The sequence below is a fragment of the Anguilla anguilla genome, chromosome 5, assembly GCF_013347855.1.
Source record: "Anguilla anguilla isolate fAngAng1 chromosome 5, fAngAng1.pri, whole genome shotgun sequence".
Classification (NCBI taxonomy): domain Eukaryota; kingdom Metazoa; phylum Chordata; class Actinopteri; order Anguilliformes; family Anguillidae; genus Anguilla; species Anguilla anguilla.
The window spans coordinates 58,639,383-58,655,068 of record NC_049205.1 but is presented as its reverse complement, the minus strand read 5'-3'; the positions used below and the strand labels follow the sequence as shown (position 1 = coordinate 58,655,068).

The window sequence follows — 15,686 nt, the reverse complement described above, 5'->3', positions numbered from 1 at the left end:
ACAGAGTCGGGGGCCCAGGAGTGGGGAGCCCAGGCGTGGGGAGCCCAGGAGTGGGTTTGGGGTAGAAACAGAGGGGTGGAGAAACAGAAAACTAAAAACGGGCTCTTCGCAGAAACCGGAGCTCTGCGTCACGCACGCGCGGTGAAATCTGCACTTCGTATCGGTTGGTTGTGTTCTCTTTCGACCTCGTCCTCCGTCTCAAGGACGGAAGCTGCACGCCTGCATAAGATGCACCTATCCTGCCGTCTTAGGTTCTATTGGAAAAAAAAACAAATTTCAACAGCTGCTAAGGATTTCAATCGTTACACCGCCAAGAGAATTTTGAGAAGGCACGGTGCATATTAGTGCACATTAGCAGTAGCGTAAATCATACTGATCCACCATATCCAACATTGATGGAGGCCACAGTGTCCGAATGTTTGTGAAAAACGCGAAGTAGAGGACTGCACAGGGCTCCAGCACGAGTGGGTAATCACATTCCTTCAGTGTTGTTGTGTTCAGATTTTTGTTGCCACCAATTACCTTGGCCCAATTAGCTGATTAGCTGAGTGCACCAGCCCTCACATAGCTGTGGACTGAACCACGGCAAAACGTCTCATATATCGTAGCTAGGTGCCCAAAAACATCCTTCAGCCGCCATTCATTATCATGTTGAAAAAATTGTAGCTAAAATGTAAAGTAAATAACTGATTAGGCTAAATTAGCATGATGTCCAGCAACAGATACAGCCCTGTTTGGCCGAGGTTTAAGTCAGGATCACGTTTTATAGCAATGAACTGGGACGTTATTTGGTGCTTCCACAAGTGGCAATGCTTACTGCTTATCACCAGCACCCTAATGCTTTCAGCTCTCTCTTCTCTCACACCACAACCAACCCGTACAAGCAAGACCACGGCGTTCTCTTTTCGTCTTCGTCCATTCGCACCGCAAGCAAAAGGCTTTTTAAACTGGAAAATAATGAAAAAACGCCATGAGGAATGTCACGAAACCTCGAGCTTCAAGGTTTCAGCTTCAACTCTAAAGCACAGTACAATAAAAACGGTCTTAAGACGCCGGACTGCAGATCGTCCTCCGGGTCACACGTTGCTCCCGCTGACAATCACCTGTCATGTCCGCCGCGTCTGTACAACCCACAGCCCTGCTAGCCCAGTCATACGCCTCCGCGTGAATTATAGGCATTCAGAAGAGGCCCTTATCCAGAGCGACTTACGCAACTTTTACACCGCATCCATTCATACAGCTGGGTATACACTGAAGCGGTTAATGCCGGTTAAGTACCTTGCTCTGGGTTACAACGGCAGTGTCCTGCCCGGGAATCGAACCCGCGACCTTTAGGTTACAAGACCAGCACCTTACCCATTACACTATGCTGCTGCCCCTGCAGCCCCAGTATGCATCTTCAAGCTTCCGCCATTTATTTGTCTACCCCCAGAACACAAAAACGTCCACCACGGTATTAACTAAGATCCTTAATGCTGCAGCGATGGATGTCTATGGATGGCACCCTTTGCCGCAGCACCAGGGAACCGTGGAAGCCTAGTGGCCTTTAAACTTGATCTAAAAATGCATCTTCCTTACTCCATTAACCTATATTACAGCATTAATTTTTTAAAGCACTTACTGTCTTGCTTTGATTTTACTCCATGTTAGTTATGTTGCAAACTGTTATTTCTTTTTTATTTTTATTTTTTTTAAACCCTCAATTATTTTTTGTGTGCTTTTTCACAGGATTTATGTAAAGTGTCCTTAGGTTTTAGGTGCTATACAAATTTACTGTGTATTACTACTACTACCATCATAACATCATAATCTTCATCTTAATCTCGGACAAAAACCTTACTTTAATTGACTAAACAGTGCAAAGATTAGAGTTTCACAAATCCTCAAAACTGTAAACTAGACAACTATATTTGAGTTAGCAGAATATGAAATTCTGATGATTGCATAATTCAGATGAATGAGTAGAATGTGATGATTGTATTATTTTTTACATTCTTTTTCTCCAAAATGAATCATTTAGGCTACATGTGAACTATGTCAAACAATAGTATCTTTAAAACAAAGTTGTAATACACAATACACTTATTCCATGCTTGGTTCCTGCTTTTTTAGATGACGCCTAATTTTTAGAGGTCTAATTTGCATTCAAATTGCGGCCTGCACAGTGTGGGAGGAGAGGTGGGAAAAAAACATTAAATTAGCTACTTTAAAGGGAAAAGAACAATACATCTTCCGCTACTCATCAATTGAGTATGCAGAAAACAGGAATGAATCGCTGCTCCCATGAATGGCACGACCGACTCTACTTGTTCTTGACAACCGCTGCAATCAGCGCCTGGCGCGGACACGCAATTCATCTTATTGAAGATATTCAGAATCAAGGCGGGAGGGAGAGAGAGGGAAAAAGTGGAGGGCGGGCGATTTACAGTATCAGTATTCGGCCATGGTAAATGAGGAAAAACTGTGATGCGTGCCCTTGATTCGAGAAAAGGATTGCGGCTGCGACTCACCCACACGTCATCCCGTGGCGGAAAGTTATGGTGGCGTGACAGCCACCACAGCGCGTGGACCCCCTTACATGTCACGGGGGAAACGGTTGGGGGCTGAAAGTCGCTACAATGGAAACGGGGGGGGGGGGGGGGGGGGTTGAGGCGAATTTCAGCCCGGCGCCACTCATCATTTCAGTAGTCAGCGATGCTCGCTGACAAGCTGGGATGTTGCCCGGAGGCTCTGCTCCTCACGTCCTCGTGTATTACGTTTTGTTTTGTTGTTGTTGTTTGGATTCAGGTTGTTCGGTGAAATAAGGAGAGCTCAGACAGCATATCAGCGAGCGAGCCGCTCCGGCGCGCGCACCTACTGTATCGGGTGGCGATCGCTCTTCTTCCCCTACCGCAGAAGACTGATTAACATTGACCACGCGACACCCGCGGGACGTTGTTCGCTGCATCCGTGTTCGGCTTCCTTAATGTTCTTGATTCGACTGAGCGGCGGACACACATTCATCTAAGCGCCTCCAGCAACTCCGCTGTATTTGGTTGCCTGGGCCCGAGGTTTCAAACTAGTGGTTTTAATGAGTATGAACATCAGCCCTAAGCTCAAGACAGACGCTAGTTAACTCGTAGCCTATATTTCTTCACTTTTTTAACTATACAATTTGAGTCTTTAGTCTGAGCAAAAAGCAGTCTTTTGTCTTCCCAAACTCTCGCCAAAAGCAATCTCATTTCTGTACAAGTAACTTAATTTAATGTGTGATTTCTTTATCCTCTAGCTGTGGAGTTACATTTTCAACTTTACACATTTAATTATTTTCAGAACGCGGGGAGCGATGCGTGCCCTGGGATTTAAAACCCTGGAAATTTACCACTTCAGTCTGAAATGTAGACCTAACCCATATGAGTCCGACATAAATGTTTTTTTTTTAAAATCATTATTATATTTTACTTGTTTTTAATAAAACGTTTTTTATTCATTACAAATCATCAATGGAAATAATTTCGGTAAACACGCGTGAAACCGTTTAAATAAATCATCGCGTTGCGAATAATGAAGTCTGCTGTGAGGCTATGGTTGTGCGCGAGACGTAGACAAGGGAAACTGGTCAATTGGCACTAATTTCGGGGCCCGAGGCTTATTCCTGTCTGGCGCATTGCTATTAAACCCTTTTACGGGGGCAGTTTGTATTAGTTTCCCCTTTACAGTTACCCTAGAAACGCAGGGTATGTACGCTATAACCTAATAAATGATAATGTGGTATTAATTTGACTGTGACCGCGGTTGTGTGAACCCGCAACATTAACCGTCTAATGAGCCCAAGAAAATAGCCAGAAAAAGCGAGTGTGTACAAGAATTGTTTGGAATGTGATCTGACTTGGCATCGCACCGTAGCTCCAGATCATCCAAATAACATTCAGCTCCACTCCCCCGTTTTGTTCAGAAACCAGCGACCAGCAAAAAAAAAAGGCCTCTTTTTAATGAGGGTGTGGGTCCCAACAGATTCACTCTAAACTAAACTTATCAATTAAAGAGCGCCATTAGACCAATCTGAGGAAGCGGTGGTCTTTGCTCTCTGTGCCCTTGTTGACTTGTGAGAAAGCTGTGCCTTTTTTTTGTGGTGGCCTAGGATCAGTTTACCCAACCGTTAATTCCAATCGTTTCCTTAACAATTTGCTGGTATCCAGCCTTTGTATTGCAATCATAACTCACACAGGGTCAGATTATCAGTGTTCCAGGAACGCTCCCTATACCCTATAAATAGATACCCCATTCAATTTCTATGGTTCACAGAAGAACTGCAGGGGGGTGGGGGCAGAGACGGGGGGAGGGGGGGCGTTAAGTGAATAGCACTGTCGCCTCGCAGCAAGAAGGTATCGAGTTTGAATCCTGACCGAGGGCCTTTCAGTGCGGGGACTGCATGTTCTCCCTGGGTCCGTGTGGGTTTCCACCGGGTTACTACGGTTCCAGCACTCCAAAGACAGGCAGTAGGCTGGCTGGAGACTGTAGATTGCCCATAGCTATGAGTGTGTGAGTGAATGGTGTGTGGACCCTGTGGTGGATCGGGCGACCCGACCTGGGTATATTGTTGCAGCCTCTAGCCCCATTGCATGCTGTGTCGTTGCCACCCTTCACGATAGGGATCTGAAACTACTTTTACCTTCACGGCTGTGACTTAAGAGAGCCCAAGTACAGCATGGGTTATTGTGGCACATGAGCGCGGTTGTGCTAGGCGTATTAAGCAATTTACAACAAAATATCGATGTCGCCATTTTAATGTAACTAGATATTGACGTCAATATTTTTTGCTACATTTCACGTACGGCACAGCGATCCATTATTTACATTTCCCCACTGCCTCATTTTCCGCAAGACTGCCATGAACGTTATTTGTTATTTATTTGTTTATGGTCGAGGTCACAAGAGAAGAAAAGCATCATGGGGCATTATGGTTTCTGGAAGCTTAACAAGAAGTTGCAGGGGGGGGGAAAAAACGTCATTTTAACTCCTCAGACCGTACATATAACTGAAAACACACGTGTATATCATTGCATTTTAAATTAAATACGGTAGTATAACATTTAAAATTATGTATGGAGGGTTTGGCGGTTTTCACTGCTCAAATGTACTCATACTTGAGGCAGCAGCAGGATAACCGAGCGCAAGCCCTCGCGCGCGTTTCTATCGCGGCGACCCGTTCTTTCAACGAGAAAACGACGGGAGGTCGCGCCGATCTCGGCAGTTATTACCGCGCGTCGTTTTTCATTTGCGTTCATTTGCGTTCCGGCTGTCCTCCCCCTTCCGCAGGCGGGTTAGCGTCACGTGGGTTAAAACCGCGTCTCTGAGCTAAGGTGAGCGTGCGGCTCAACGGAGACTAAACCCTGATGATGTGACCGTGTGCTCGTTGCACATCGTTGAGACTGACCACTCCATCCAAAGCGTCCGACACCATTACACCCGTGAACTCCCCCGCCCCGCCGCCCCCCCCCCCCTCGTCCTGAGCTATGACGACCGGAGAGTGCTGCAAAAACGTCCTGACAATCCTGGAAGAATTCTACTGCCCCCTGGTGGTAGAACACTGCGCCACAGCCACAGCCACAACCCCTTTACACAAGGGCTTCCCAACCCTGTTCCTGGAGATCTACCGTCCTTGTAGGTTCTCACTTCAACCCTAATTTAGCACACCTGATGATTCTACTAATTAGCAGCTCAATGAGATGAGATCACTAGCTGTTGAATGAGGTGTGCTATGCTAGGGTTGGAGTGAAAACCGACAGGACGGTAGATCTCCAGGAACAGTGTTGGGAACCACTGCTTTACACGCTTGTCAAACCAGGTGAGAGAACAGAACCGGAACACTTCCCCCCCAGGGCTTACCTGACAAGTTCTGACCACCTATTTCTCATTTTTTATTTTTTCTTTGAATGAAAAGCTCTCGGCTCAGATAGGTTGAATTTTTTTTCAGTACAACTTTTATTAATACTGGAATCATCACAGTGCATTTTGTTACGTTAGCAGTGACTAAAGTTAACAAATTAAAAGGATAAATATTACAAAAAAAGCCCCTAACCCATCATCGGGGAGGAGAGCAAAAAAATAAAAATAAAAAATAAAAGCCTGGAAAAACACAATAAATTAAAAAAGAAGAGGAGGAAGAAGAAGAAGAACGAGAAGAAGAAAGAGAAGAAAAAGAGGACAAGTGTGACAACGGCACCTGCAGTGTTACTGGACTTCACTGGGAACAAGGGGTTTTGTACAAAAAAACAACACACACATCATATCTCTTCACAATAATAAAAATAATCATTTAAATAAAACTGCGGCAAAGGTCAAGTTCATCAGACGCAGTGTTTTTAGCTTTTTTGTTTTGGGGGCGGGAGGGGTTGGGTGTTGTGAGAAAAAGACAGGGTTGTGAGGGTGGGGGGGTGGGTGGATTTTAAGACGCTGAGGGTTTGAAGACACTGGGAGAAAATAAATTTTAAAAAGGCGGACATTCAATTTTCATGGCACCTAGCTGAACACACACACCCCAGTGACCTCGTTGGGGAGAGGCAGGCTTGATTCGTTTGTGTGACGTTGTGAGTTGCGCGGATATTACCGGGCTTCGGTTCCATAGTTTCAAATGTTTCATATATTTTAACTGAAACTAAAAAGAGAGAAAAAAAGAAAAAGAAAAAAAAAAACATGGCACAGACGTTGTGTGGGTTGGGAGAGTGGGTGTAGCAATGTACCGGGGCAAAATCCAAACTGCCATCTGTGTCAGAACTCTCCTGGCACCGGGAAGGGTTTCCTGCACACCTGTACATTAGCGTGGCAAATTCCGCCTGCTCGCCACATGCAGTGGGCGTAGTAAGAGGTGGGCACAGCTACAGCACACAAGCGGTACTGCATGTTTACGTGGGTGGGTGAAGTGGGCGAGGGGGGGGGGGCATCGAGAAGGCGGCAGCACGGACCAAGTGCCGCCCTATGTTTTTGCCTTATTTTACGTTTTTTATTTTATTTTTTATTTATTTATGTAAGATTGGCCTTATTTAGTTGATCTAGCTGATGGTTTATTTTCTGATTCTTACCGGAAAGTTTTACACGGGTGAAATTTGCTCGTTTTGTTGTCCGTTTCACGTCCATTTGATTTTTTTTTGGTTTTTTTGCCCTGAGGCCGAGGACCGTCATGGGATATGAGCACCGCTAGCGTTCTTATGAGCTGTCCTCTGGGCACAAACCGGCATCCAGCCATTGGATGGCATGCATTCTTTTACCCAAAATAAAAATCTAATCAATCAATCAATCAATATAGTCCGATATATGTGTATATATCCTAAAGAGTATGCACGATGGGAGAGCTTATGGGACAACATTCAGCCTAAAAAACGAGCCTGCACTTACAGGCAAAGGGTGGATGAGAACCCCAAAAGGCAGCCCCCCCCCCCCCTCCTCCCCAATGGGTTTATAACCCATCTTCCCATTGGCTCCCTGCAGCCGCTCGCACGCCACGTTCTATTGGCTGAGACACGGGGGGCGAGGAGCGCGTGGAATCAATAGGCACGCGGAGTTCCAAAACTCACGCACAAAAGTGCTGACCGGGCACAAACCCGCGAAGGTTCGAGCTCATCGAACGCCAGCAGAGCTCCGCGCTTGAGTTCAGCCGCGCTAATATATCCAAGAGCGCTTACAGGCGCAGCGGGGGGGCAGTTTTCAAACACAAAATATCCTCTGCTGTTTATTTACAACAGCACAGCAGGACACCTGACACAACTATTGCCTCTCCTGGATTTCAAAACAGCGGGAAATAATCTTTTTTTTTTTTTTTTTGTTCACGCGGGAACCGGCAAATCCCGGCTCTAAGCCCAACCGCCAGCTCACGGGAGGAGCAGCGGCTGCTCTGATTGGCTGAAAGGCTTCACGCAGCGCTGAGCAGCGTGAAGGAGGTGGGACCTGAACTCAGATAAGCGCAACAGCAAATTATGTCCCTTCTGCCCCGCAGCCAGACGGGAGGTGAAATTTGGTTCCCATTTAAGGTTTTTTTGTTGCACCACACGCCTCCACTTCACTGCAATCATGAGCGTTTTCTGGAGAGCGCGAGCGATTTGCCTCCCGCCGTCCGAGCCACAGGAGGAACACGTGTACCCTTCAGTTAGCCTGCTTTGGGAGGGAACAGGTTTCGGTAAATGCCTAGTGCCCGCGGTTTAACTGAGGCTCGACCCCTGACCCCTGACCCCCGACCCCTTGCGGAGAGGAAGAACACCAGGCCTCGGCACTGCAGTGCGTCCCTGGTGACAGGAAAGGGGCTTCTCTGCTACACGTGTAGTCACAACTCCCAACATCCTCCTTTTGGGGATCCCCCCCTCCTTCTCGGGATCCCCCCCCTCCCTCCTTTTGGGGTTCCCTCCTCCCCTCCTGGTGCAGGAGGCCAGGCTAAGGTACGGTGACTGAACAGCACCTCTAACCAAGGCGCGTCCCGACAGGAAATGGATCACACGCTGCAGAGGACACGGGAACAAAGGGTTGAGTTGGACGCGTCGGGTTTGGGTGGGGGGGGGTTGGAGAGAGGGGGCGCTGTTTCGGGGGCTGTCCGCACCTGGAAGCCTGAGCATCAAGCGTCTGCGTGTGCGTGTGCCTGTGTGTGCGTTCATGTGCATGTGCGCATTTCACCTGCTGAACGAGCTTTCGAATCGCAGCCCAATTAAGACAGGGGTGAGAGAGACCCCCCCCCCCACCCAAATCAACACCCACATAGCGTTACTTCAGCTGTGACCCCCTCAGTCTTATCCCTTCAGTTTCACTCCAGAGTCTGTTTCCACAATCATATACAATCAAATGGAACAAATGAAATGTGGTGAGGGGGGAAAGGAAGGGGAAAAAAAACTACCTTAAAAAAATTACAACCGGTTTTAGTTTGCACAGATAAAATCAAGTGTGTACAGTATCTACACTGACATTATTAAGGTTTGACAGACATTTGTTTTCAGTTCAGCTAAAAACACATTGCCGTATTATTCTTGATGCCCTTTGTAGACTTGACTTTTGCCTTCATTATTTATTTTTTTTTGTTCCAGTACTTCTAGACAATATTAGTGTCAAACACTTTCTTTTATATTTGCAATGTGACGTATATGGTTAGTGTTCACCTTCGGATATATATACGTATATACAAAGTTATGACCTGTGCTTTTTTAACGAGAGTTCTACTGGTGATCACCTTCGCTGGCCGCCGGTCCAGACACGCCCTGCCTGGGCGGGGCCACTGCCGCTGGGGTGCTGTGCTGCTGCCCCCCCCACCACCAAATCCCAATAAGCCCCCCCCCTCCCCCACACCCCAAAACACCCCCTTGAGTCTAGTCACAGTGCTGGAGCATAGCTCTTTCCACCACCAGAGGAGAATGTTCTAGAAAAACCCGCTCTGCCTCCTCAAGGCAAGACAACCGGGCTCTCTCGTTTTTTTACTTTGTATTTATTTATTTATTTATTTATTTTAAAGATGGCTGCCACTCCTAAGAACAGAGCGTACAAAAAATCCCCCATAATTCCATGCGGATAAAAGCATATTGTATTGCGTGCCCATCCCCGTTCCCGGCGATGGATGCTGATCGGTGGTCGTTACCGGCTGAGTCTGTCGAGGGGACCCCCTGGTACTTCAGTGGCGTACCCCCTCAAATGCCCAATTCAGTAGGAATTACCGCACGTTTTATTTTTTAAAAAGCACTCTGGGAAAGCAAGCTTCCTTGTTCCCGCCACACTCCAGTGGTCAAAAAAATAACAAATATTGTTTTACCTTTTCCCGTCTCTCCTTCCTAAATTATTAAAGAACATACAGTATGTACATTTAAGATTTCCTCTGAATAAGAGGTAATGCGACATTCCGCTTTTTTTTCTCCTTTTTTTCCGTCTTTTTTTTTTTTACATTTGGCAGTTTAACTGAAAATCTGAAACGCGTGTACTAGGCATGCAGGACTCCTCTTACTCCTCTAGGGAATTACTTTGGCTTCTTTTTTTAATCCTATAGACTAATAAAAACAGAAATCCCTGGACATTGTGTTTGCTACTTCACCATCGCCCTCGGTTACCTTTCTCTTCACAGAAAAAAGACGCACACCTCGTTCTCCAGACGAGGAACGGATGCGTCCGTTCTCACCCGCTCCGCAGGTACGCGCGAGCTCTGAGAGCGGCGCTGAAGCTACGCTAACCGTAGCGAGCCCGCGCGCGCGTCGCCCGCTAAGAGGCACCCTCCTGCAGTGCTGCTCTGTATCCCCTGAGCTAGAACGCTGTTTACGACACACTGAACCTCGCTCTCTGCCCGCTGTCGCCCCCAGACCACCACCACCCGCCCCCCCCCCCCCCCAACCCACCCACACAGCTCACGTATCCTTCAAAAACCCTTCCCAGAATGCCTTGCACAGCTACTGTCACTCTACTCAACGGGCCTCACCTACTACGAGGCTTCGGACACTTTCAGAAATCCATGCTTATTATCCCTTGCATATATAAATATAGTGTTTCTCGCATTTTTTAAATTCGCCCTCTTCGGGTGACGTTTGCACACCATCCTCGACTGGAACCCCACCCCACCCTACCCCACCGCCTACCCCAAATCTCTTTCTCACTTCCTTTGCCATCTCTTCTCTCACAGACATCACCAGCCTCAATGTAGTTCTGTAGTTCAAAAAACATGTACGTCTGAAGGCAATCGCCACTCCTTAACCAATGCACAAAACACTGTAAACAGCATGGTCACAGTGACACCTAGTGGTCAGCACTGGGAATTCAACATCAAAGTGCCACAGTCCTACAGAATACAGGGCAGGTACCCTGGCTGTGTTTGCCCAGTGACTTCCTGAAAGTTACTATGACGAGGCCTAAACATCGAACAAAAGTTACTCATTAATTTCCCTCCCTCCCCCTCCTCCCCCCCCAAGAAAGCACACTTATTGCTTGAATTCAGAAGGAAATTCCAAAAAAATATATATGATATGATATAATTTCTTCATTTCTCGACACACAGCAACACAGCTTTTTTATACGTTAATGACGCAGCTTGAAAAAAAAAAGGAACTAAAATTTTAAAATTTTTTTTTAAACCAGTACGTAACTAAGGGAAACCCTTAAGACAGAGACCAATCCCAGCAGCAGAGGTATACCAGCTGACCTGCAGCAGGGCCCCGCCCATTCTTCAGCCAGTCTGACAGACACACAGACAGAGACGCACAGAGAGAGAGAGGGGTTCGTTACCATGGTTTCAAGCCTACGATGTGACGTCGGACATGTGGAGGGGGAGCCGGCGTGGGCAAGTGGGTTTTGGGGTGGGGTGGGGTTCGAGGGGGCGGGGGGCGGGGGGGGGGGGTATGGGGTGGGGGGTGTGGCAGGGGGCAGCAGCCTGCTCTACCACATTCTCAGTGACCTGACGTTAGCTGCCCCCTATAGGGGTCACAGGTTAGTGTTTGGGGACCAGAGATTTGGGGTCGGGGGGGCGGGGAGGGGGGGGGGGGTTTAAGCAGGAAATGGAAAGCAGGGTCCCACAGCCAGCCCAGGGCCTCATTATTAACAGAATATCCGGCGGGGGTGTTAATATGAAAAAACATGCGTCTGTACACACTAAAATTATAGTGGCCAAAGGCCTTTCATTTCTTCATTATTTACTCATTAATTAATTATTATTTTTTCATTATTTTCAGTATTATTATTATTATTATTACCATTATTTATTTATTTTTTTACTTTAATGACGCTTTTATTCTTTCTTTCCGTTTTTTTTTTTTTTTAAATCTGCTTTTATCAGACAGACATACGTAATTCTCTACAGAGTCAGTGGTACTGCCTGGCCCAGGGCCGACCGACGTCGCCCCCTGCTGGCGTTTCCCCGAAGCGGAGCATCACAAAATCCTGGGGGCCGACCTGTCGTTGGAGATGGTCTTGCGGAGTCTCACCCCCCTGCGGATGGACACCAGCATGTCCTCCCCCTGCGGGGCGTGGGGGTCGCGGTCGGGGGCGGGGCTGGGGCCGGGCGGCGGGTCGTCGGGCAGCGAGGGGAAGGGGAACTGGCCCTCGCCCAGGGCGTGGGCGCTGGCCACCAGCTCGCCGATCTTCTCCACCAGGCTGTGGCGGTTGGCGGCCAGCAGCTGCTCCTCCTCGGCGGTGGCGGCGGTGGCGGCGGGCTGGCCGTACACGCTCATCTCCCCCAGGCCGGCCGCCGCGCCCCACGCCGTGTTGGGCAGGCTCAGGCGTTTGGGCGAGGCCTTGACGTACTCCAGCGCGTTGGGCGAGGCGTCCTCGGCGTAGAAGACGCACTCCTCGCTGCCCACCCTCCCCGGGGGCCCCGCGTAGCCGGGCGAGTCGGGCACGGTGGGCGTCTTCACCGGCACGATGGGCGGGCGGATGGGGATGGGGCCCACGTTGGACAGGGTGCGCCGCACCCCCGGCTTGGTGGAGGGGGTCCGGCGGATGGTGGCCGTCCCCGGGGTCCCGGGACCCCCTCCTCCTCCTCCTCCTCCCCCGCCCCCTCCCCCCACCCCGGCCGGGCCGCCCTGGGCCCCCATCCCGCTGGGGAGGCCCGCCGTGCTGGCGGGCCTCTTGGTCTGGATCATGCGCCGGTAGTTCTGGGCGATGTTGCTGTGGCGGGGGATGGTGGACGACCTGTCGAAATCGGCCTGCACCTCCCCTTCCGCGTCACCGTTCACAGAGTAACAGTCGTAGTCAGACACTGAGGGAGGCGCAGAGAGAGAGAGAGAGAGAGAGACAGAGGGGGGGAGGGGGAAGAGAGAGAGCGAATGAGTAAGAGAGGAGAGACAGAGATGGAGAGTGGCAGAGGGAGATAGTTGGGGAGGAGAGAGAAAAAGAGGTGAGAGAGAGAGTGACAGAGAGAGAGGGGGAGGATGAATTGAAAGAGAGAGTGACAGAGAGAGAGACAGAGGTTAAGTCAAGCCTGCTGCTAGTGGCAGTTTAAGTACGCTGGCTCTGATTGGTCAGTGTAAGTGAGTTTGCTCTGATTGGTGTCTTAACTACTACTTGTATTTTTTCCATAGACTGCGTTGCTGCCGTTCTCGTTGTTAGTGTTAATCAGTTTAACCTTCAGGGTCCAAGTTGAACTATGCGGTTGTTCCCTGTACTTGGACCGGTACTTCTCTCTAGGGGTTTCGTCATACTTGTTCCTGGTTATGGTTATACACTTTGTTGTACGTCGCTCTGGATAAGAGCGTCTGCCAAATGCCTGTAATGTAATGTAATGTAATGGTGTAAGTGAGCTAGCCCTGATTGGTCAGTGTGAGTGAGTAGACTTTTCTTGGGCAGTGTAAGTGATTTTGCTCTGATTGGTCAGTGTACTGTAAGTGAGCTGGCTCTAATTGGTCAGTGTAAATGAGCTGGCTCTGATAGGTCAGTGTACTGTAAGTGAGCTGGCTCTAATTGGTCAGTGTAAATGAGCTGGCTCTGATAGGTCAGTGTACTGTAAGTGAGCTGGCTCTAATTGGTCAGTGTAAATGAGCTGGCTCTGATAGGTCAGTGTACTGTAAGTGAGCTGGCTCTAATTGGTCAGTGTAAATGAGCTGGCTCTGATAGGTCAGTGTACTGTAAGTGAGCTGGCTCTAATTGGTCAGTGTAAATGAGCTGGCTCTGATAGGTCAGTGTAAGTGAGCTGGCTCTAATTGGTCAGTGTAAATGAGCTGGCTCTGATAGGTCAGTGTAAGTGAGCTGGCTCTGATTGGTCAGTGTAAGCAAGCTGGCTCTGATTGGTCAGTGTAAGCGAGCTGGCTCTGATAGGTCAGTGTAAGTGAGCTGGCTCTAATTGGTCAGTGTAAATGAGCTGGCTCTGATTGGTCAGTGTAAGCGAGCTGGCTCTGATTGGTCATTGTAAGCAAGCTGGCTCTGATTGGTCAGTGTAAGCGAGCTGGCTCTGATAGGTCAGTGTAAGTGAGCTGGCTCTGATTGGTCAGTGTAAGCAAGCTGGCTCTGATTGGTCAGTGTAAGCGAGCTGGCTCTGATTGGTCAGTGTAAGCGAGCTGGCTCTGATTGGTCAGTGTAAGCGAGCTGGCTCTGATTGGTCAGTGTAAGCGAGCTGGCTCTGATTGGTCAGTGTAAGTGAGCTGGCTCTGATAGGTCAGTGTAAGAGAGCTGGCTCTGATAGGTCAGTGTAAGAGAGCTGGCTCTGATAGGTCAGTGTAAGAGAGCTGGCTCTGATAGGTCAGTGTAAGAGAGCTGGCTCTGATAGGTCAGTGTAAGCGAGCTGGCTCTGATAGGTCAGTGTAAGAGAGCTGGCTCTGATAGGTCAGTGTAAGCGAGCTGGCTCTGATAGGTCAGTGTAAGAGAGCTGGCTCTGATAGGTCAGTGTAAGCGAGCTGGCTCTGATTGGTCAGTGTACGTGAGCTGGCTCTGATTGGTCAGTGTAAGTGAGCTGGCTCTGATTGGTCAGTGTAAGCGAGCTGGCTCTGATTGGTCAGGCTGAGTGTGTTACCCTGGGAGGGGATGGTGTCCTCGGAGCAGGAGGGGGTGGTGGTCTGGGTGCTGTAGCCGCTGGAGTACTGCAGGGAGTCCCGGCTGCTCTTCTGCTGCTCCATGCTCAGCCCGCGGGTCAGCACCATGGCCAGGTCACTGGCCGCAGGGGAGACCTCCTCTCCGTGCTGATGGCACACAAGTTTGTCAGATCCAAGATTAAACAGGCCCCAGGTCCTCTCCTCTCTGATACCACCCCCCCCCCCCCACCCCCCCCCGTTAGTGCTCAATCTACAGTTCTGTCTGTACGGTACAGACGCACTGCTCACACCCCAGCAACTGCCAATCACCAAAATCTCAGGAAAGTTGGGTGCTCACAGAATAAAAAATTTGACACCCAACGTGGGGCTGAGCACATTCACTTCTCTCCTCTTTTTGGAGTCGGAGGAAGGTCTTTCACACGCACTTTAACATGCAAACTCAGTTTATGGAACAGCTGTTCTCAGGTTAATCAGTGACACAGCCACAGTGTAAGAACAACTCTAGTTCTGCTTCCATTATATATATATGTGTTCCAAAAATTTCATTACAAAAGTCCCATATTTTGTTAATGGCGACAATTTAAATTTTGCATCCATACAAGAAGACTGTGGATTTTTCATGCATCCAAAGTGCAGGCTAATTAGTTTACAGCAAAATAACGTGGCAGAATCAACCTGTATTTATATGTCTACTAGGACTAGTTATTTTAGAATAAATATTCAACATTTACTCTGACCCTGAGACGCACATAAATTGTGATGTGTAATAACCATGGTAACCGCTACCTTTGCCGTTACCTTGGCAGCAATGGAGGCGGGGGTCATCCGCGGCCTCTGCTGTGGGTCCTCCGGATGCATCCCAGAATACCCCTGGGCGCCAGCGGAAGCCTCAGGCTCCCTGAGCCGCTCAAGGGGCTCCTTCCTTCTCTGCAGCGTGCTGACCAATGGCTGCTCATAGGGACCTGGTTTGGACCAATCCTGGAGAGGTGGGTGGGACTTATTGAGACACAGGACACGGTGCATCCTACCACAGCGGAGGGAGGAGCTTGTCTACAATCCCGCAGTTTGAGTGTGTCTTTTTTTTTTGTTTTGTCCGAAAGGGAGTCTGTTGGATCCTGTACAGGACGTTCACACTTCGGTGCCACGCGCTGGATTAAATTTGAGGACGGTAACCTGCTGGTACCTGTGCCCACCGACGGCCTGCTCCATTTAGCAAATCCCTCACAGAGAGATTCGAAA

The 15,686-nt window shown here is 48.9% G+C and overlaps 1 protein-coding gene across 1 annotated transcript in view; it reads right to left on the bottom strand.

Annotated features, from left to right (window-relative positions):
• Positions 1-11,729: 11,729 nt before the first annotated feature.
• mtss1lb (MTSS I-BAR domain containing 2b) overlaps positions 11,730-15,686 on the bottom strand; it is a gene marked incomplete at its 5' end in the record, with an annotated part of 11,334 nt that continues 7,377 nt past the window's right edge. The window contains 3 exons of the mRNA XM_035419527.1: positions 11,730-12,682; positions 14,429-14,594; positions 15,246-15,425. Of these exons, the coding sequence (XP_035275418.1) occupies positions 11,856-12,682; positions 14,429-14,594; positions 15,246-15,425 (1,173 nt within the window). The remainder of the gene's footprint in view (positions 12,683-14,428; positions 14,595-15,245; positions 15,426-15,686) is intronic.